The following is a 20,381-nucleotide window of genomic DNA, read 5'->3' as shown; positions in this document are numbered from 1 at the left end:
TGTGGAAGTATCAGCAGTTTAGCAGCAGTTAGGATGTTTTGCTTGTTGCTTGCTTGAGTAAACACTCAAATCCCCAGACCAAACCTGTTCAGGGTTTGTATGGATAGACTTATTTTGTAACCATGACAGGGAAAAAGCTAAACGTAAACATTTTCCTCTTCAGCTGAGAGCTGAAGAGAGTTGTCAGTTAATCGATCGGTAGAGAATTAATTCACATTTTTATCTTTAATCTTTTACAGATCTACATTTAAAGCTAAAATGTCATTTGTTGAGTAATATTTTAAGTGCAGGACTTTTACTTATTTTTTATCTGCAAAAGAAAAAAATGATTTCACTGTATGATTGTAAATTCCATATCTTTAGGTTTTATTTGATTGGTGTGACAAAACATCATCATTTTTTAAAATATTTCCTGTAATTTTATAGACCAAACAGTAGTTGCTACAAACAAGTTACCCAACAAAGCTGCTGCAGTTCAAATGATGTTTAATGTCAGTGCAAATCCAGTAATTAAAAAAACCAAAACACACCAACAGTACCAAAACGATGACCATTACAGTATTTTAATCAACCCAGACCACATCACCACCCTCCCACCCCCAGGTAGCTAACACAGTAGCCATGAATGATCAATGTGTCACATTACATACACAATTCATCTGTACAGCCCGTTTATTAAAGCTTCAAGTGATGTAAACTACTTCATACTGTCCTTTCAGAAAAGTGCTCTGACTGTAGTTAAAGTACGGGATGAACGACAACAAGAGAGGAGGAGGAGGAGGTGAGTAGAAATTATACATATGTAAAAAAAACATTTCTAAGGGATGTGAGGTGTAAACTACTGATGAAATCGTGATAGGGGTGTAAGTCACAGCCATACCAAAAGTTGAAAAGTGCTCACAAAAATGCTCAGTCAGACTTGTCAATATCAGGGTCCTCTGAGTTTAAACGTCCTTCAATACTGACAGATCAGTTAAGCATGTTAAAAATGAAAAGCTTGCTTGCATGTATGTGTCTATGTGCGCTCACAGTGTGTTTAAAAAACAAAAACAAACTTAAGCTTGAAATAAATTAAAAATGTAAAAAACAGAATCCCTCAGTAATCCTGTAGTCTCACACTCAGACCAGATTCCCCGAATGTAGATCATCTAACATGAACCGCTTTAAAAAAAAAAGGAAAACAGCGGTAACGAAGCCTGGAGAGCAGGAGTGTACAGTATGTCTTTGTTAAAGCAGAAATCTAGTGTTGCAGACTCACAGCTACTGCCACTGAAACATGAATGACACATTCAGTTAAAATAAGAACTGTCAATAACGCGTTCTCTTGAGCGAGGTGTGAGGGACCTCTGTGGCGAGAGGAGTTCAAAACCAACCTTCACTACAAACTCTACTTGAGCCTCCGTGAGGAGAGAGGTAGGGAGTACAAATACTGCACGACCGCGTACTGCAGCGTAAACACAGCCACAGTGTGCAGGGTGGAAATCAGGGGCTTTGTAGATAAAATATATCATCTTACAATTCACAAACCACGTGATAAATTTAGCCATTTACAAAATCCATTTAGGCACTGCGTTCGGAAAGATGATGTGATTAGCATCAACGTCGCCACCGTTCATTGTCATTAAGCCCAATGTGATGTCATTGGTCCGTGTTTGGGATCAGAATGCACGCTGGCATTTCTACTTTAAGCGTCTTGAATGAGAGCAGCTGGTGCCATATTGCTTAGAGAAACAGCTCTGGTAAGCAGACGGCATCATGGGTGATCCGCCGCTACACCGCCACCTCTTCTTGGTCGAGGCTGACTCCTGTAGAGCCGCACGGCGTAGGGAGGAGCTTCAGGGAGGGGAGCGCTTCCCCTGAGGAATCAGCCAATAGGTAGCCGGTTGACATTCCACAGGGACACGGCCTCATGCTCTCACTCACTGGTCTTCTTCAGGACAGAGGGGGTGGAGTCTGCGAAGGTCCTGAAAGTGACATGCAAAGGGATGATGACGGTGTGGTTGCATTAATGTGAAAATTTGATCACTTGTCTTCATGCGTTTCAGGTGTAGTGTTTACCTGATGGGTTGGAGAGGCCAGGTCGACTGCACCGGTGTGGGTGCTGCAGAACTGGGGCTCATTAACATGGCGCTGTAGATGTTGGCTGCCACCACCAGGATGCAGAGGAGGATGGGACCGATGATGGCGCCCTCCAGACCCAGATAGTACGCTCCACCTGCCACTGCCAGACCTGTCAGATACGGGTGTCCACCCCTGAGACAAAGACAAGAAATTGAGTAAACACTAAGGTATATTACAGTTCTATTATTTTGGTTCATTGAAGGCTAGCTTCGGATTTTTTTTTATTTATCTGAATACAATAATCACACATCATATGTACATGTAGAAAGTTATGGGTCTCTGTATTTATGCCCCTTGTTCCTACTGACTGTGACGTGATTCCTTCTTTGCAGTCCACGCTCTAAGAAACAGGTTAGAAAATCCTCAGTCCTCATTCTGTGCAAAAAAAGAAATCTGAAGTTTGACCACAGCTAATATGAGGCTGCAGCACTCAAATCAGGTAGCTGTCTTTGAAAGTGACTGTGGTTTTAGTATGAAATTCCTTTCTGTTTCCCCAGACAGTGTTTCCTTGCAGAGGCACAGCAGAGGGATACATCCTGGTAACACGTTGCTGGCACAAAACACCAGCAATAAGATTACCCACTGCTGAGGCCTCATATTAGCTTCAGTTGAACTTCAGTCTGCATTTTTATCCAGAACATCCCCATTTCTTACAGTGTGGACACGCTACAAAAGGAATCACCAGCAACCATGAACTCTTTCAACATACAGTTAGCATATGACTATTGTATTACTACTTCTTCAATGCAGTACTTTCTGGCAGATGGTTACCACACCAGTACTGGTGAATGCACCATCACAAAACCAAAACAAATACTTCTTTACGATTGATTTTATGACTATCCAAGTTGATTTTCAGAGTGTATTGAAATGATGTAACCAATGCCATAAAAGTATTGCATAAAAAGTATGTTTTGAAATGGTTAATAATAATTAGGGAAGATTTAATTGGCTACACCATAACAAAAGGTAACTATATAAAGGTCTGTGTTACCATAGTATTTCACTTTACCCTAAGTCTAACCCAACTAGTTATTTCTTCTAAGTAAGTAAGTGAAGTACAAATCCCAACTATGGAAGTCATTGCTGTGGAAACATTAATCCAAGGGAAACAGACTTCGACAGGAGACCAGGCTGCTATAAAGCTGGTAACAGCAGTGTCATGCATACCTACCCAGAAATATCAGAGTAGATGGCTGTATCTACAAAATATGTTGGAAGCAGATGGCAGATCAGCAGCAACACGGCCTTGACGCCTTCACCCTGCGCCAACCATAGGTCACAGACAGCTGGCACCGCTGCCCAGTAGGTCCCCAGGAACGGCACGGCACCCAGGATGGCAGCCAGAGCTGCAGGCCAGGAGAGAGAGATTCAGAGAGCGAGAAAATACCAAGTGTGGCTTGGCAGGTGCACATATAGTGCCAGCGCGACTTGATTTGAACACGCTGACTCACCAGAAGGAATGAAGACAATGTTGATGCCAAAGATGGTGTGAGTGAGCCAAGTGTAGAGGCCGTAGAAGCCGGCCATTTTCAGAGAGGCATCAAACACTCCTCTTAGGGACAAACACACACACACAAGGTCAAAAATAATCTCCTTGAGATATATTTGTAGATTCTGTAGTTTCTTGCCAACACACGATGATGATGATTTTGTGCATGTGACTACCTGATGGCTTCTTCAACAGACTGGCCTATGATATTGGAGGAGGGTCCGGGCTGAGAGAGAGGGGTCAGGCTGATCACCCATTTGACAGGTTTGTAATATTCACCACTGGAGCTCAGCAGGTAGAAGAGAGTTGTCAGGAAAATTACCTGCACACACACACAGGAAACAGCACAAATATGATGCATTAGAATAGACAGGTAATAATAAAAATAAAATTAATAAAAAGAACATATTGCATAAAAGGTACTAAAGGAAAAAAATAGGGATGTTAGAGCCACAAGGAGTTGTAAGAAGAAAATGAAGGAAACTGATTGTTTCAGTCATTTTTCAAATAAAAAGGAAACCATTGTGTTTCTTAGATTTGAAGATCTGCTGTTTTACTTTCAATTACGTCAGTTATGACAGTAAATTATATCTTAGGGTTTTGGACTCTTTGCTAGACAAAACAAGCAAACTGAACACCTCCGCTTGTAACCTAAGAAGTTGTGAATGCCATTGTTCCCTGTTTTATAACATTTCAGACACTGCTACTTTATAAAAGAATAAATATGCAGCAAATGTGACCTTTAGATGACTAATTTTTGTGCAAACCAGTTTACCATTGCTGGTTTCAACACACCAGGTAAACAGAGATGAGCAAGGTGAACCAAACCAAACAAATCCACCCCTTGTAATTTTGAGCTAGATGGTTATAGCATTCAAATGTTTCATACCAGACTCAGAGCAAAGTTGAGCAGAGCCGTGCCGCTGTGGAACAAGACAGTGAAGAGGGTGGTTGTGGTGGAGATGAGAAGGCCAACATTCCTGCTCATTACCACCCACAGAGACTCCAGGATCTATAAAACATTAAGGGAACAGTAAACATGTCATCCACAGGAAAAGCGTACATCCCTTTGAGATACAGAGTTATAAAGATGCCAGAGATTTATGGCCTGCCGTTGTTATTACACCCATTAGAGGCCAAGTGAGGCAGCGCTGACGTACACGTCCAACACGTTTTATTAAAATCCATTCACCGATTCTCTGAAATATCATTTTTGATACAAGAGAAACAATGGATGTAGCACACCACCCCCACCTCTGTAATGTTGCATTTGATGATGAACTGGCACATCTAGGAAAGTAAAATATATGCAAATCTTCTGCATCATACAGAGGATAGTGTAAAAACAGACCCGTACTTACAGACAGCAGAGTTTCAATATTTTCCTGTAGAAACGAGGCAATGTCCTTCCAGTCCAGGATGTCCACTAACCAGCTGTTCTGCCTCTGGACCATCATCTTCTGACCACGGTGGCGTCCAGAGTGGGTCACATTCTTTGGAAAAAAAAAAATCATGAAATATTTTAAGGACTAAGCCACAAAACACCCTGCGCCCCCCGCCGCCCTCAATCTCAATAACTTAATCAGACTGGCCTGACCTCCCACCGTCCTCGTACTTACCTTCACAACCCAGGAGTGATACAGTCTGTCCCAAAGCTCCAAAACTTGTTTCTCAATCACCGCTGTGTGGTTCACCTTGTCTCCTAACATCTTATGAAGCTGCACAGGGGAAAAGAAACACAGAAAGATTTGTTGCATGACTGGCTGTGAAACTATTTACAATTTCTTCATATGTGATATGAGATAATCATATATATGATGGCCTGTTATTTTTCCCACCTTCTGTGTTATCCATTCTCTCCCATGTTGGTAAACATTAGTAGCAGCTGAATTCAGAGCATTCTGGACCACACGAGCCTCTGGAAGCCAACTAGAGAAAGACAGTGTCAGAGAGAAAGAATCCAGAACTCCAGATGCAAAAGAGACAAATGTGGACAAAAAGTGATTCAACTGACATACTTTGCCCATTCTGGATGGTTGGACACAGTCTCGTTGATCAGGTTACTGGTTATCTCGATGATGTGAACACTCTCTTGATGGACCTAGAAAGATAAAAGTTATTTGTTGTTATCCAGGACCATGTCAGTACCCAAGTGCAGTGAAGTTGTTAAGCAGAACGAAAACAGTACCATAGCAGTCAGCAGCAGGGCCATGAGCAGGGTCCCTGTGACCAGGAGGAAGATGATGAAGATGCTGATGATTTTATCCAGAGAACGCTCCAACCACACGACCATCTACATAGAGGACGAGGGAGAAGACACAGACAGAAGGAAAAAGGAAGAAAGGTGGGGGGGTGGGGGGCAGAGAGTTGGTAGAGGAGGCACAAAGTCAGTGTTGTTCTGAAGGAGTTAAAAACATACAGTGATCAGACACATGGAGAAACCTGTGTCCTTCCCATGTGAAGAGGCCATTTTGGATCTAAAAGCTGCCCCCTTGGGCCCTGAGGACGATACGGCAGTTGACTGAGGGAACCAACAGTCAGGACATCTGCACACATACATGCACACTCTTGCACTTCAGCACTGAAACATGCGAGTGAAACACTCAGGCTGTGTGCTGCTGTATGTGTGACTTATCTGCCTGTCAGTATCTTTTATTTTAGAAGCGCTGTGAGCAAACCCATCAGTCTTTCAAAAGTCTTTTCGTACTTTCTGTGGTAAGGTGGTGCAATTCTTAACCCAGGTTTCTCAATGCTCCAAAACTGCATCAACAGCCAACTCATACACAGCTTTAGTCTCCATTTGTATGCGTTTGTCCCCATGTGTTAAAATCAAGTTACTGGAGTCGATGGCAAGTTAGTGGACATCTCTTTCTTTTAAGGCCCTAATGTTGGATGGATGGTGATGTGATATGGCAGTCAGTAAAGGTTCCACTGCATTTCAGCTACACAATGTGATACAATCCTAAAGCTCAGAATAGCCTGATAAGCTGATGGAGCCTTACCTTAGGGTGAAGAATTATACGTGGTAGGCTGACTGATGTTCATTAAATCCAGAACAAACAAAAAAATGGAAACACAACCTCAAAACAGGCTTTATTGTCATCAGAAACCTCTGGATTGTACCAATAAATTAACATTCCTTTGAAAGGCAGGACACAGTCACCTTTGGCCTTATTTCCTGCACCTACAGCCTTTCCTGCTTTAAGGAAACCAGAGGACACCATGAATGCACCTCTGCTTCTGGCTGTTCTTACACTGTGGTGAACCCACACCAGTCATCTTGTATCAAGCGTGATAAGGTCAAATACCTGCAATAACTGCATTGCTGAAACAGCCATGTAACCCTATGAGGACCTTTTACACCACCTTTTAAGATGGGGTTTCATGTCAAAGGTCTAACATGCCTATCCCAGGATTCAAAATCTAAACATAACTTGTAAGCAGAAACCTGGCATTATTCTATATTTTTCTTACAACGACAAATACACTAAAAAGACCAAAGCCAAGAGTTGAGTGTGTCCATTGCTCAATACTTTCCTGACTGTTTCCTGGCACTCCATCCACTAAATCCATTACTGAAGACGTAAATCTTTTAAAACCTGTCACAAGTTTATAGTTTCTTTCCTTCTTTTTTTTTTTTTAAATCACTAATGTCCTAAAACTGTTCGGAACAGTAGTAAATTATGCATCGAACAGAGACGTTCAGGAACAGATTAATACACACTTGGTGTCTTAGTGAGTGTTTATAGCAGCAGGACGGTGCATGTGGGATTGACTGAAAATTAACTACAGTGCCGATGTTCATGGTAATGAATTTACTGCAATGTTATGGCTCACTGATGTATTTTTAATAGTTTCTGGACCATCAATATCAATATCAAGTTTTGGCTACACACACGACAGTTAATAGTGGCATCAATTCTGTGATGGTTTTGGTCTTTTCATGGGATTTATTGATACTAAGAAAAATGTAGAATATTTCTGCCTCATCCTTTCAGCAACATTGATGTTAAAGCATCATGTCCCTGAAACTCTACTAATATCCTACTACAGACATTTCAAGCCCCAGATGATGAGCAGTGAAACTAAGTGCAGCTCTTCTAATGATAAAAAGCCCAATTTTTTTTAGCACAGATATTCACAAACTTTGGTGTTTCCATTGTTTTGTCCATGTCCCAGCCCCTTAAAAAGCTCCAGTAGTGTAACCGCATCTCTCAGAGGATTCTTTCTGGGAGACCGTGGGCAGTGTTTTTCTTACATCCCCATTAAACACTTTAGAAACTTTCGGAAACACTGCCCTCTGCTCCCACTCTGCTCCCTCTCTGCCTACATCAGCCTGCTCTCCATGCAGCTCAGACACTCTCAAGCCAAACATGCCAGTTAGATCAACGCAGGGAAGGTACAGACAGGGCTGAGGGACCAAAGAGTCCCACCTCCCCCGACTGTAGCTTCCTGTAAAAATAAAAGCAAGAAGCGGGAACGCAGCGAGAGGACACACATACAGACAGAATGAGAGGGTGAAGACAGTGGATGAGTAAAGTGCCAGTCCAAGCTACTGCAAGGTGAGCTCACGCCTTCACAGACACCCACACATATATCCAGGTGATTTCTTTATCCTTGTCTCTCACACACACAAACACAAACACACACATTTTCTGTCAGTTTCTCTTTCTCTCAACACTCTGCTCCTCCAAGTCATTACCTGCTTGTTAAGCCAATGCCAGAGCTTGGGAGGAGACAAAGAGACATTGGGAAGATTATTGTTGCAAAGATCTGTGCAGCAGTCATCACATGTACCCGTGCGACAAGAACACAACTGCCAGGCAGGAGTCAACTACTGACCATACAGGGGGTGTGGGATGCAAACCACTGTGATTACAAACACAATTATATCCCAAAACCTTCAGAACAAAGACATAGTTTAATGTGAAAGGTGTGAGCAATCAGGTCATTAAAGTCTTAACATCTTATAAAACCTGAGAAATTTAATTTATGTAGCACTAAACCTATCACTCATTCTGAGACACACCTCTGGTTAGGCCCAGAGTTGCTGGTATTAGAACATCCTTTTCAATGCTTTTGAAAGTCTTTTTAAAGCAATATTAATTGATTTTGGGAGGTAAAGGCAGCAATACAACCTGTAGAAACAACAGTGAAATATTATCACCTTATGAATTCATTATGGACCAAGCAAACAATTTCCTACCTATACATCCATCATGCATGAAGTCATTCACGCTCTCTGGCTCTTCACTGCTAAATTCTCCACTATGTTCACCGGCTAGTTGGACACGGGTTCTGTCTGCAGTTTGGTAGCATATTCAGTATATGTTTATCTGAGCTTTTAATGTGAAAACAGATTCCTGCTGCTGAAGACGACGCTTAGGAGAGTGGTGAAACTAAGCCAAAACAACAAAGTCGAGGACCTTTTATCATATAGAAAATATATCTAATATCACTAAAAATATATTATTATTAGATTTAAGTATTTTATACAACTTAAGGATCAATTGTTGTTGTATTATTTTAATACTTTCACAGAATCCATATTGACCTGTTGATATCTTGGTTATGATAACCCTGATAGCCACTGACAGTCTTTAATGTGGACAGTGTAAGACAGAGTAACAGAAAATCTCTGTGTGCTTTGATCAGAGTGTGTCAAACCAAAGACAGAGGCGTTACCTTGGTGTCAATACGAAGCAGGAACTGAGCAAGGCCTTTGATTGGTCCAGGCAGCAGGGCCTCCTCTCGCTCACGTCCGAACTTCTCCAGCACCATCCACCATGAGGTAAGAGTCCGCTCTGCAAAGCTCTTCAGGCCAAAGTGGACCACCAGCTTCTTGAGCACCCACACTGAGATATCAGTGCAACATGTGACTTAGTATACTATAAGAAGCATGTCAAAGGGTGTGTGTGTGTGTGTTCATATTTGTTTGCATGTGTGTGTTACCAGCCACGGGGATAGGCAGCAGTTGTAGGATCCAAAGGTTGAGCCACACCTGAACCAGAACTATGGCCCAGACCAGTAGAATAAAGTAGATATCACTGGCTCGGCGGGAGGTTTTCTCTTTCTGGAAGAGGCCGGCAGGTAATGAACGAGAGCCGCGAGGGAACCCAGGGGTGGCAGGAGGGGGACCCGCAGACTGTACACCATCTTGGGGGAGATGAGAGGGACCATATTAGTCTATAGCCTGTGAGTTGTACCTGTAATAAAAGCTTCTGTAATGCACTGAGTCAAATGAGCGTAAGCTGATGTTACCTGTGCCAGAGGCTTCACTGGGCTCAGTTTTCAGCTGAAGGTTGCTACAGGAGATTGCCATGTAAATGGTATTAGCAGCGAACGACAACACCTGCCCTGACAGCTCTCCTGGGGAGGTGAAGAGAGACAGAAAGTCATAGTAACTCAGAAAAGGCAGAGGGTGTAAAGAGCAGAACAACAACACTCTTTGTGTGTGTTCCCCAAATGGTCTGATGTTCCTAACACGAGTCCAGAGTTTCAGAGACAAACTGTCGGCATGAGGTCACATAGCTGGGCAAAGAAAATTGTAATTAACCTAAAATGAGCTGAAGTGCTGGCTGAAGTTGAGGGCCAGGGATAACAAATTATACAAATTGTAGTAACAGGAGGTTTACTTTTCCGTTGTTGAGTTTGAAGGGTGTTAGCTGGATAGTCTATGGTAATTGATCAGTTATTTATAAGAGATTTATAAACGTATTTGACCCATTTGAGTTTTAGAGCAATAGGTCAACGTGTTGAGAGATATGCTGAATTTGCTCACTTTACGAAACATACACAAGAAGACTGATGCCACTCTCATATATGTAAGATAAGTATAAAACTACAGGGTTAGCTTAGCTTAGCATAGCATAAAGACTGGAAACCGGGGGTTAACAGCTAGCCTGATTCTATGCAAATGTAACTAAATCCACCTAACAGCACTTCTAGCACTCACAAATAAAACACACTATATCTCTGTTGTTTATTCCATCCAATTTTACAATGGTAAAATGTGAATGTGTGTCTGTGTGTGTGACCATATATATTCACCTCTGCCAGGGACAGGTGGTTTCTCTTGGGAGCCCACGATGAGGAGTACAACCACAACCACAAATATGGGCACTCTCCAGGAGCCGGTCAGAGACACTAAAAACAGACACAGTGATCAGTGTGGTAACTATGTATCTCCTCTCTATTGTGGAGAAACCTGTTGTTCTTGAACTGGATGCTGTCTTTATGACATTACAGGTTGTCTCCTTGGTGGAAATGTTGGCATCTGGGTCACTGCTTGTGTTGTTGGACCAGCTGATGCTTAGCTCTAAACATGTTTTGCCATAAAATAAATAAGAGATAATATAGATCATTTTGACCAATCGTCTGGTAACTTTTTTTTTAATTTGCCCACAACCCCGTCTCACTTCTGCTTATTCTTCTCTTGAGCAGAACTTCTTCTTAATAGCTCTCTCTTTTAACATTTCACGCCTAAAGGTCAACACTTCTTTCCGGGACATGGCTTGTGTGTGCTAAAAATACCTAAGGCTTCCTTCATCTTACTGTGTAACTCTGCATGTGCTCTTTCTGACAGACTTGTAGAGACAGCTCCCTTGTCTTGTTTAGAAAACTTCAATCCCTCACTTTTGAAAGAACACTGTGTTTGGCCTCTAGATTCTCTAAATCTTGTTTCAAGCTAACTGCTGCACTCAAGTAGACAAAATTTGAAGAAATATTCCCCGGGGGAATATTTGTATGCAAAGAGGGACTTTGCATACAAGTATGCAATGATAACTAACACGTCTGAGCAGGCTCCCCAGGCTTCCTCTCGTCTCTTCACTCACCAATGTAGAAGAGCAGGACGGCCCAGACAGGAAGGGCCAGAGCCCTCAGGTAGCGTTCAGTTTGGGGACTCCACTTGAAACAAACGGCCAACAAGTAGCCAAACACCACAGTGCACACCTGAGAAGACACAGAAGATAACAAAAAACAAATCCTTTCTTTTACAAAAATATCGACGTCCAAATCAATGATTCCAGAAGCTAAGGCTCTGAGTTATTGTGGGTTTTACATTTCACATTTAAAATAGAGTTTTGTGGCAATATTTTGATGGTTGATCACTTAAGTCATTTCTCTACCAAAAGCCACTAAAAAAGCCACTAAACCTTTGAAGATGGCACCTTGGGTTCAAAAACCAAAGTGCTTGATTTGTCTGAGCAATTTTATCTTGTTGTAGTCGAACGTCATGAATATGAGTTTAACAAGACAAAAAAAATATCTTGATCTTCTTCCCTAAACTGCTGCACATTTTAAAAACATTTAAGCACCTTTCAGACCTTGCAGCACACAATCTGTTGCTGTAATGCTCTATAAGCATGAAATACGATGCTCCAGTCTGTAATCAACAGTTAAGAAAAGGCCTTGGCTGGTTCCACTCCACACAAGAATATATTTCAAGTGTGTCCTCCTTAATATTTATAGACAAGAGCCCTGTGCCAGTCCACTGCTGCATTTAGAGAAAGGACAGGCTGTCTGAGGAGGAACATTTTATGCAATTTGTATCTAGTCAAAGCGAGGCTGGGCTCAGGCCCCTGGAGCTGTTTTGGAATAATAAGGTATTGATCGATCAAACACTGGAACTGCAGGAAATTAGATCAGCTGCTATACAAATTTAGGAACATATTCCAAGAAAAAAAAAAACTTTCTGCACTGAGGTTAATTTAATAAGCCGCTATTAGAGACGTTCAAGGAAACAGGATACAATTTGCAGCTGTAAGTCAGTCTGCAATGCTTTTAATCCAGTATTATCATTTATCAGCTATCATTTAAAGTTTCTGGGTTTGTATTGTGGTGATATGTAGGTGATGATGCTTTGACAAAGTTTAATCGCCTACATTAATAATTCTGAGCCAATAAAATTTGTTGAAGTTGGGTTGAAAATAACAATGATCAAGTGCAAGTTTTCATGATGAATGATGAATAGATATTTAATTTATTATCATACAAGGCCATGAAAACCAGCAGATATTCACACTGGAGAAGTTGGAACCAGTGAATTTTGGAGAAGTTTTAAAAAAAGGATTAATCAGTCATCAGACTTGTGGCAGATTAATCTCCTGTCAATCACACAAGCAATAAGTTGTTTTAGCTCTATCAATAAGTTTTTATTAGATTACAGAAAGCAGTGGGACCTGCTTCTTTGTGCTAAGTCAATCTGAGAATCATATATGTGATTCACATATATGGGGAAAATATTTGATATGTGATCTTGATTTCAGCCATTAGACCCAGCTCCGGTCTGAGCTGCAGTTTGTGTAGGGTGACCCAGCTGACAGAGCTGACCTCGCCCAACCAATAGCACCCATACTGGCTGACACAGAAGACCTTTTGTGTGTGGGTGTGTGTGTAGGTGTGTGTGTGTGTGTGTGTGTGGGTGTGGAGGGGGCGGGGGGCTTTATAACCAGTTGTCACTGTCCATTCACTCACCCACACAGTGTGGAAACAGTCCAGCGCGGCCCCGATGATCGCACAGACGTGCCCGAGGATCACCTGCATGCCGATGACGCTCCAGAAAAGGTAGAGGAAGTAAACCAGCGGCGCCCCGGCCCCGATCACTAACAGTACCGTGAGCCTCTCCAGCACCAGCCTGCCCATCGCTTCCACCCCGTAGTTCACACACCACACCGGGATCAACAGAGTCCCCACCACGATGGGCGTTCCGGTGTCCTGCAGGCCGCTGAGCCACGAGCGGCCAAGCCGGGCTAGGGAGTACTTGAAGGGGTGGAGGAAGGTGCCGCAGAGCACTGCCCAGAGAAGCGGGCGCAGAAAGGCCTCCAGGATGAAGTAGACCAGGACAGATGCCCCGCAGCAGATAGCCACAAAGATCATAGCCCCCATGTTGTAAAAGGCCTGTTTGATGTTTTTGTCAAACTTTAGGGAGGAGGGCTGGGTTAGCAGTTGGCTCACCATCCCGACGGCCGGCTGGAAGCTCTCGGAGAAAGAGACCGAGTGAGGCCGCCCGGTGTGAGGGCTCTCCGGCGGAGAGACAGCGGCAGGCTCCGGCGCCGAGTCCTCCTCATCTGCCATGTTCTCCGATTCCGCTTCGGCTGTTCACCCGACGGACGACCCGCGTGAGGGAGGAAAACATGTGACGTAGCACTGGTGCCCAAGGGCAGCATGGGGAATGCAGTGCTAATGAAAAGACAACCACTTCCTGTATTTTATATTTTCGTATATTTCTCAGTATATATTTTTAAACTTTATCGTGGGTTTTTTGTCTTATCATTGTTATTCTATTTTTTTTTTTTTTTTTTAATCTAAATAACGTTCCTGTTTTTCTTTTCAGGAATGGTAGTGCATAGTGAATGTATTATTATGGAGCCATTACTTATAGATTTTTTTCAGTCTTTGGCGCCTCACAGTGGTAGCATTAAACAAGACACTGTGGAAGACAAGGCACATCACCTATGTCATCAGAACAACTTAAAAGATTAAATAAAATAATACAAAATATAGTGGCTTTAATGTAATAAGGGCTAAAACCAGCAGTTTGAATAAAGTGTTTTGGTGTTTTATTCATCAGTCACTAACTCTTTTTCTTCTGCTGTAACTGCTGAATTTCTTTTGCGGGGATCAATAACATTTAATGTTATCGTATGTGACCTTCACAGTCACTGATCCTTAATGTGGAAGACTATTTCCTACACCCAATTTCCACCAAAAATACCAGGGACGTGACCTCAGTGTCTCGTTTGTAGCTTCAGCCTTGAATATAATTACTTTTAATCCTATTTAAAAAATATCTTATGGCTTTCTGCTGTTTTACTGACACAGCTGTCTGTTCACGCACAGCAAGATCAGTATTTTCTTTTATATTCTGTGTTGTATTTTCTGAAAATGTTTATTGACAATGAGCACAATCTTGGAATATTGTTTTAAGTGAGAGGCATTTTAACACATGCCGTCATTTTAATACAGATCAGAGGTCTACAATAACAACCTAGGGGAAAAAATTAGTTCACGTCCAAGAAAAATGTTCTTCAATCCACAGTTTGTTCCTGTTCAGTGCGTAGTTGCTCGAGTTGGCAAGTAGTAAATTATGTAGCAGTCTCTCTCTGTTCAACACAGTCACAGTGCCATAGTACTGATAAACAAACCCAACAGCCACTGTGGGTGGCAAGGTGGGAAAAATTCTTAAAGGAAATTATGGAAAAATAAGATGCGCTAAACAAACAAACAAAAAAAACATCAAAAAAGTTAATGAATCTTTACATGGTAAATGCATACAGTAGGCAGTCTCTCAAACCTTGGAAACTATACTTTGATGGTACAAACCACCATATAAACTGTCTTTTTTTTTCTTTTTAAGCCGGAGTAAAGGGACAGGAAGTGTGTGTGTGTGCAAATGGCTGTGAGCTGTTTGGCTTCTTTTGTCCTCAGCAAACCCTTGTGTTTTAGCCAAGTTCAACATGAGGCACTGTCTTCTCGTCACCAGTGAACAGTGGGTATTTGAAATCATTCCCAGATTTTCCAGTGCATGCAATATTTTCAAAGACCTGTGAGATTCATTTATTGGCATGAGTACTCCTCATATTTTCTAAATATCTGGAAGCTATCATACATACTGAAAATAACTGGCCTATTTATACTATAACACTACTCTTTCATCAAACCCCTTTAGTACTGACACCAGTACGTAACACCTCTACAATATAGGTGTAATAATTTGTCATGATCCTCTGTATGAGTTCAGAGTAATACATATATAGTCTCTATTGTGTTTAATATATCTAATACTGTCTATTTGTGCAAAGTGCACACTTGAATGTGGCATCTAAAAAAAATGGCAACTTTTTAAAAATGTTTTATTGCTGCTTTATCTTCTCTTCTGTCTTTTTCTCCATTCTGTACTCTGCTGTGCTTGTTTATGGCGTTCCCATTAGTAGGTAGAAGGTGAGAGCTACTATCAGCAGTAAGCAGAGGGGAGAGTTGAAGGTCTGGTAAGCTGTGGAAGGCATGAAGATGTCCTCGTACTTATAGATACTGATCATGTGGTCGCTGACTGGTGGACTGTCAATGTCATGCCTCGTGATGGAACCTTTCGGAAAGAAATATAAGATGGCATTTAAGGCAGAAATACACAAAAAGAGTTAAGTTAATGCTGATGCTTGACCACTCACCTTGAATGGCAGGGCCCCATGCAAACAGGTAATACCATGACAGGTGTAAGTCCACCAGTGTTTCCTCTCTGGGGACGTATAGCGGCCGTTTGAAACGGCAGGTCACCCGATTGTTCTCAAAAATGCCCTCTTCATCCCTGGCCGGGTTCCTCTTGATCTCCTTGGCCCATTGGCCGACGTTGTAGAAGTGATGAATCCGCACACGACCGTTATCATCGTGAACACAGCCCATGACATCGTCTCCTCCCTGAGGACATAGAAAGAAAGTAACGAGGGATGAAGAGCTTTTTTTTTCCTGTAGGTGTATCCCGTTTAAGAAAAAAAAAAAAAACGATAATAAAACACTGTTTTAATTTTGATATACTGTAGATCACCATAGCTGTAGATCAAAGTTCATTCTTGACATTTTTTTTTAACTGTGCAATTTTGTAATTGCTTTGTTTTGTTAGTTTAAAAGTGATAAACAATATAAAGAAAATTTCTCAACATGATGATGTAGATACCAGACATTAAATAATTTTGATAGAGATTTCATTATGAGACTATACACATTTGGTTGTGTTGATATATTGATATGGACAGAAAGTTTAAAGTTTAACAAAACATTTTTTTTCAAACTCTTTAAGAACAAGCAATTTCAAGTAAATAATAATTATTAAATGTTTTAGTGTAATTATAACAATAGTGTAAATTAAACACCTCAAAACAGTAGTTCCATCATAATGAAGCAATGTCTACTCGTGACCCCTCATCACAGGTTATGGCCTTAGTGTGGACATGAAGTCTAAGTAGTACAAAGAATAATTTTTCCTTCTCAGATTGTTTCAGTTAAAGAATTGCTTGAGAGGAAAAGAAAAAAAGAAAAAAAATAGAGGAAGTTAGAAAACTCACCATAATGTAACTGAAGTATTTACTTTTAAAATTAATTATTTTAATCATCTTGTGACCACTCAAATTTATCTTGTGATCCTCCACTGCCTTAAAGCATCATGTATAAACACAGTGCTTAATATTAAATGTCTTACTATCCTGTATATAAAGCTTGTGACATTCACACCAACAAATTAAGGAAAAAAAACATTGTTAATGATTTGGTTTCATTATTAACTAACTGCAAGCTCTTAAAAAGTTATCCCTTAGGTTGGTTTGGAGGCAAATGAAAGTTAAATTAGTTCTGTTAAAGCACACCATAAAATATGTGTTAGCCTGAACTAGAAACAGGATTTTCTTAACAGTCTCAGCAGTCGGAGAGGTTGTGCAGCTGCTCACCATTTTCTTGTCAGAGGAGAAACCCACGGCCACCCAGCCGTCTGTGTCTGCACTCATCTCATACTCCACATCTGTGCCTATGCGACGATAACTCAGAAAGTAGTCACACGACTCTGCATCACACCCTGGCTTCCCATACCTGGACACAGACAAAAAAAACCAAAAAAAAACCAACATAATTATTTGCTCACTCGCTTTAAAAGAATACACAATCAATGAGGCGTTATACAGAATTATAGCAATCAAAGAGCCAAAGTAGAGCACTATGTAAATGACTTTCATCCAGGTTTCAGAGAACAAAGACAGTGAAGAGTTTTCATGTTTAGCTCCAGCTCTCTGAAGTCAGACCTCAGCATCTAGGATAAAGTACCCTCAGGATATACAGCTGCACCTAGAGCTCTGTTTTCAGTATGAGAGAGCTGGAAAAAGATGCATCCTTCTCTGACCTTATGCAGCCTTTGGTCACTCCACAGTCGCTGACTTTGATCTTGGCAAAGGGATCCACTGGTGGAGCAGTGGGGAATGGATAACCTGCAAAAATCAGCAATTCTTTGTTGATTCCACATGAAAACAATTGATGCTTGTTTTCAAGACAGTCAAAGGGCCAACTAGGGGGAGGCCATCTGCACTGTGTGTGTGTGTGTGTGTGTGTAAGGAAGAGGGGGTGGGCAGCTAACATCGGGGAGCTGGCCCGAGTGCTGAAAGGCCCTGTGCAGAGGGTTCGGTGCCAGATAAAATCAGCAGCACATGTTAAGTTTCTATTTGTAATCTCTGTTTATTTGTCTCTAGCCTGCGCTATATGCTTGTATGATATGAGTTTGTTCGCATGTAAACAACACGTAAACAAAATCCACTTGCTGGGAATCTTAGGTGAACCAAACTAGATCCTTACCGTCATCGGACAGATATCTGGACTCCAGGAACTCGGAGGCGAAGGTGCTGTAGGAGTCCTTGTGCGGCTCCTGGTGTCCCGGCTCTCCGTGCTCCCCGTGGCCGGCCCGGAGCGCTCCCTCATCGGTGGGGCTCGGCTCGACCCCCCACCATCCGCTCTGGATCAGCAGCACCAACAGCAGGAAAATCATGGCCGATAATTACAAAAAAATTAAAAGCAGAACTATGAAACTACTAAACCGACCTGAAATCAAATCGGATCCTCGTTTTGGTTTTCATTTCTGTTCCTTCGCAGGTATCCATCGCAGCGTCACAAAAATCATCTCCGCATCCTAATTGCCTGTTTGGCTGTTTATTCGCAGGGATGTAGGGGGGATTCCGAGCCGCTGATCGTGTGATTAAGAGGCTAATCCAACCCTAAATTACCCGCTTTCGAAATCTTAACCATCTAATTCAAATACACGCCCATAATCCTCTTTGAAATCCAAATCTAGATGCCTCCTAGCGCCCATTTAGCTTTATATATTTTTCAGTAGCAGCATTGGCTGGATGATGAATGGTTTCGCCCGGCCTCCCTCTCCTCTCGCTCCTCTTTCAGTCACAGTAACGTCCAATGAGAAGCCGATACGTGCTGCTATCAGGATCAATCAATTGTGGATCAAACCCCATAGACACTGCTGATTTTAACACAGAACACCTAATCTTAGATTTGGAGGATATGGATCATTTTTACTGATGAAATTCTGTGAAAAGAAAACTATATATATATATATATATATATATATATATATATATATATATATATATATATATATATATATATATATATATATATATATATATATATATGTACATATATATATATGTACGTATGTATGTATATGTATATGTATGTATATATATATATATACACACACACACACACACACACACACACTGAGTCACCTTCCATTGAAACAACAAAAAGAAAGTTTCTAAAATAATACATCACATTGATTTTTGCCACTTATCTGTTTAATTACATGTTCTGTAAATGTTATTTTCTAATAAAGGTTTAAGTGCTTTTTCAAGTCTTTCTCAGGAGTAAAATTCTAAAAGTGGCTAAATATAAATGCATAGGATCTAAAACTACTGAAATAAACTAATAAAATACCCATGCTTCAGAATGCTTATACTCCCTTAGTCTCTTCAGTGGCAGGCTAGCTACTGTCCTTAAATTATCTCTAATTTCCCACTAGATTTCATTGAGTTAAACAAAATCTGGCACATGTACAACACAACTAATATTATATGTATTTTTATGCAGGTCAAGATTTAGATGCAATTTCGAAATTTATAAGGGATCGTGCAGCCTTGAATTTACTGTCTAACTGTATTATTAGTGGTGCATTGCTTTGCATGGGCCTCTATGGCAAAGCTATAGAGGTCCAGAGTGTGCAATGCAAAGCATGCACACTATTATTGCCGGTTTTTAGTGGTGTGGGGTGTAGCACTGCACACTATTGTTATTCTGGTTTTTCTTACACCTAGAATTGTGTGTTGAGCGCACACCAACAAATTATACATCAAAATGTGCGGCTCGATCAGACTCGATTAGCAGTGATAACAGTAGTCATACTAACTGCGGTAAAAGTCAAATATAAAATAGATAAAAATAGTAACAGTAGCAGATTTAGTGGTCAGCAATTGCAGCAAGTGCAATAAAAGGGAAAAATGTAAACATTTGTTTCTGAACAAAAACCTATAAATCTGTGGCTCTAAACATGGGGACAGGAACCAAAAGGGGACCTTAGCCAAAGGTCATGAAAGACAGCCAATAGTAGTTTTTGCTTCAATTATTTGCACTTTTATTTGCCCTCTTCTGTTAAAAACTGAACAAAAATCTTAACTGAAAAAGTTAAATTTAAATTTTGACTTAAAAAGTATTTTTTATTTGCCTAAAATCTTTGTCCTGTGTTTTATTATGATCATGATCAACTAATTGAAAATTGAAAAATCACAAAATCATTCAATGATCATGAAAATTCAAATTTTCAATTTTCATTCAAGTTTGCATATTGCATTCACGTCATTATGACGCATTGCTCCGCCCTACACAAAAGTGTAGTTATCACTGGCCAATTATTAGCCAATCAGAGATGACGGCCCACCTGGTTGTTAGAGGGTGGGACTTAAAAGGGCCAGGTGCACGCCGGGAGCACGCTAGAAACAGGTGAACAGGGGGACGCTGTTCGAGAGTTTATTCAAATCTGTGAAATACTGTTGTTCATCAGGTGAAGACCCGGGACTTTGAGTCAAAGTGTAACCTGATGAAACCGGACGCTGAGCCGTGTGTTGGAGCTGGTTTCAGCTCATAGTTCAGCTAAACCACGGTGCCACTTTGACCACCACTCGGTTCACGGAGTCCGCCATTACCGCGCCGGTTTGGAGGAGAGGAG

General features: G+C 41.2%; 2 protein-coding genes and 1 long non-coding RNA gene across 3 annotated transcripts; 1 reads left to right on the top strand and 2 right to left on the bottom strand.

The window, feature by feature from the left end:
• Positions 1 to 357: 357 nt before the first annotated feature.
• Positions 358 to 13,690, bottom strand: tmem245 (transmembrane protein 245). Its single transcript, XM_041044396.1, has 17 exons — positions 13,091 to 13,690; positions 11,449 to 11,566; positions 10,664 to 10,759; positions 9,875 to 9,982; positions 9,566 to 9,769; positions 9,299 to 9,468; positions 5,802 to 5,906; positions 5,632 to 5,714; positions 5,452 to 5,542; positions 5,233 to 5,331; positions 4,975 to 5,106; positions 4,503 to 4,625; positions 3,790 to 3,935; positions 3,576 to 3,676; positions 3,296 to 3,470; positions 2,059 to 2,253; positions 358 to 1,964 (listed from the first exon to the last, which is right to left on the bottom strand). The coding sequence occupies exons 1-17, from the start codon at positions 13,688 to 13,690 to the stop codon at positions 1,916 to 1,918; spliced, it is 2,595 nt and encodes an 864-aa protein (XP_040900330.1). The 3' UTR covers positions 358 to 1,915.
• Positions 7,522 to 14,178, top strand: LOC121185897. Its single transcript, XR_005894392.1, has 3 exons — positions 7,522 to 8,175; positions 9,269 to 9,404; positions 10,673 to 14,178. It is a non-coding gene; the product is annotated as an uncharacterized LOC121185897 (long non-coding RNA).
• A 1,350-nt stretch (positions 14,179 to 15,528) lies between these two features.
• On the bottom strand, positions 15,529 to 18,134 carry LOC121185896 (DOMON domain-containing protein FRRS1L). Its single transcript, XM_041044397.1, has 5 exons — positions 17,945 to 18,134; positions 17,499 to 17,583; positions 17,053 to 17,191; positions 15,784 to 16,030; positions 15,529 to 15,701 (listed from the first exon to the last, which is right to left on the bottom strand). Exons 1-5 carry the CDS (start codon positions 18,132 to 18,134, stop codon positions 15,529 to 15,531), a joined length of 834 nt encoding a protein of 277 aa, XP_040900331.1.
• Between the last annotated feature and the right edge of the window lie 2,247 nt (positions 18,135 to 20,381).

The sequence above is a fragment of the Toxotes jaculatrix genome, chromosome 8, assembly GCF_017976425.1.
Source record: "Toxotes jaculatrix isolate fToxJac2 chromosome 8, fToxJac2.pri, whole genome shotgun sequence".
Taxonomy (NCBI): domain Eukaryota; kingdom Metazoa; phylum Chordata; class Actinopteri; family Toxotidae; genus Toxotes; species Toxotes jaculatrix.
This window is presented reverse-complemented; position numbering and strand designations above follow the sequence as displayed.

Coding starts and splice junctions, on each gene's coding strand:
- tmem245 (XM_041044396.1), bottom strand. CDS start 13,690: ATGGCAGATGAGGAGGACTCGGCGCCGGAGCCTGCCGCTGTCTCTCCG. Junction 9,770..9,874: donor CAGTGAAGCCTCTGGCACAG/GTAACATCAGCT, acceptor ATCTCCCCCAAG/ATGGTGTACAGTCTGCGGGT. Junction 5,907..9,298: donor TGCTTCGTATTGACACCAAG/GTAACGCCTCTG, acceptor TCCTCTATGTAG/ATGGTCGTGTGGTTGGAGCG.
- LOC121185896 (XM_041044397.1), bottom strand. CDS start 18,134: ATGATTTTCCTGCTGTTGGTGCTGCTGATCCAGAGCGGATGGTGGGGG. Junction 17,584..17,944: donor CAGATATCTGTCCGATGACG/GTAAGGATCTAG, acceptor TGATTTTTGCAG/GTTATCCATTCCCCACTGCT. Junction 17,192..17,498: donor GTGACCAAAGGCTGCATAAG/GTCAGAGAAGGA, acceptor GTCTGTGTCCAG/GTATGGGAAGCCAGGGTGTG.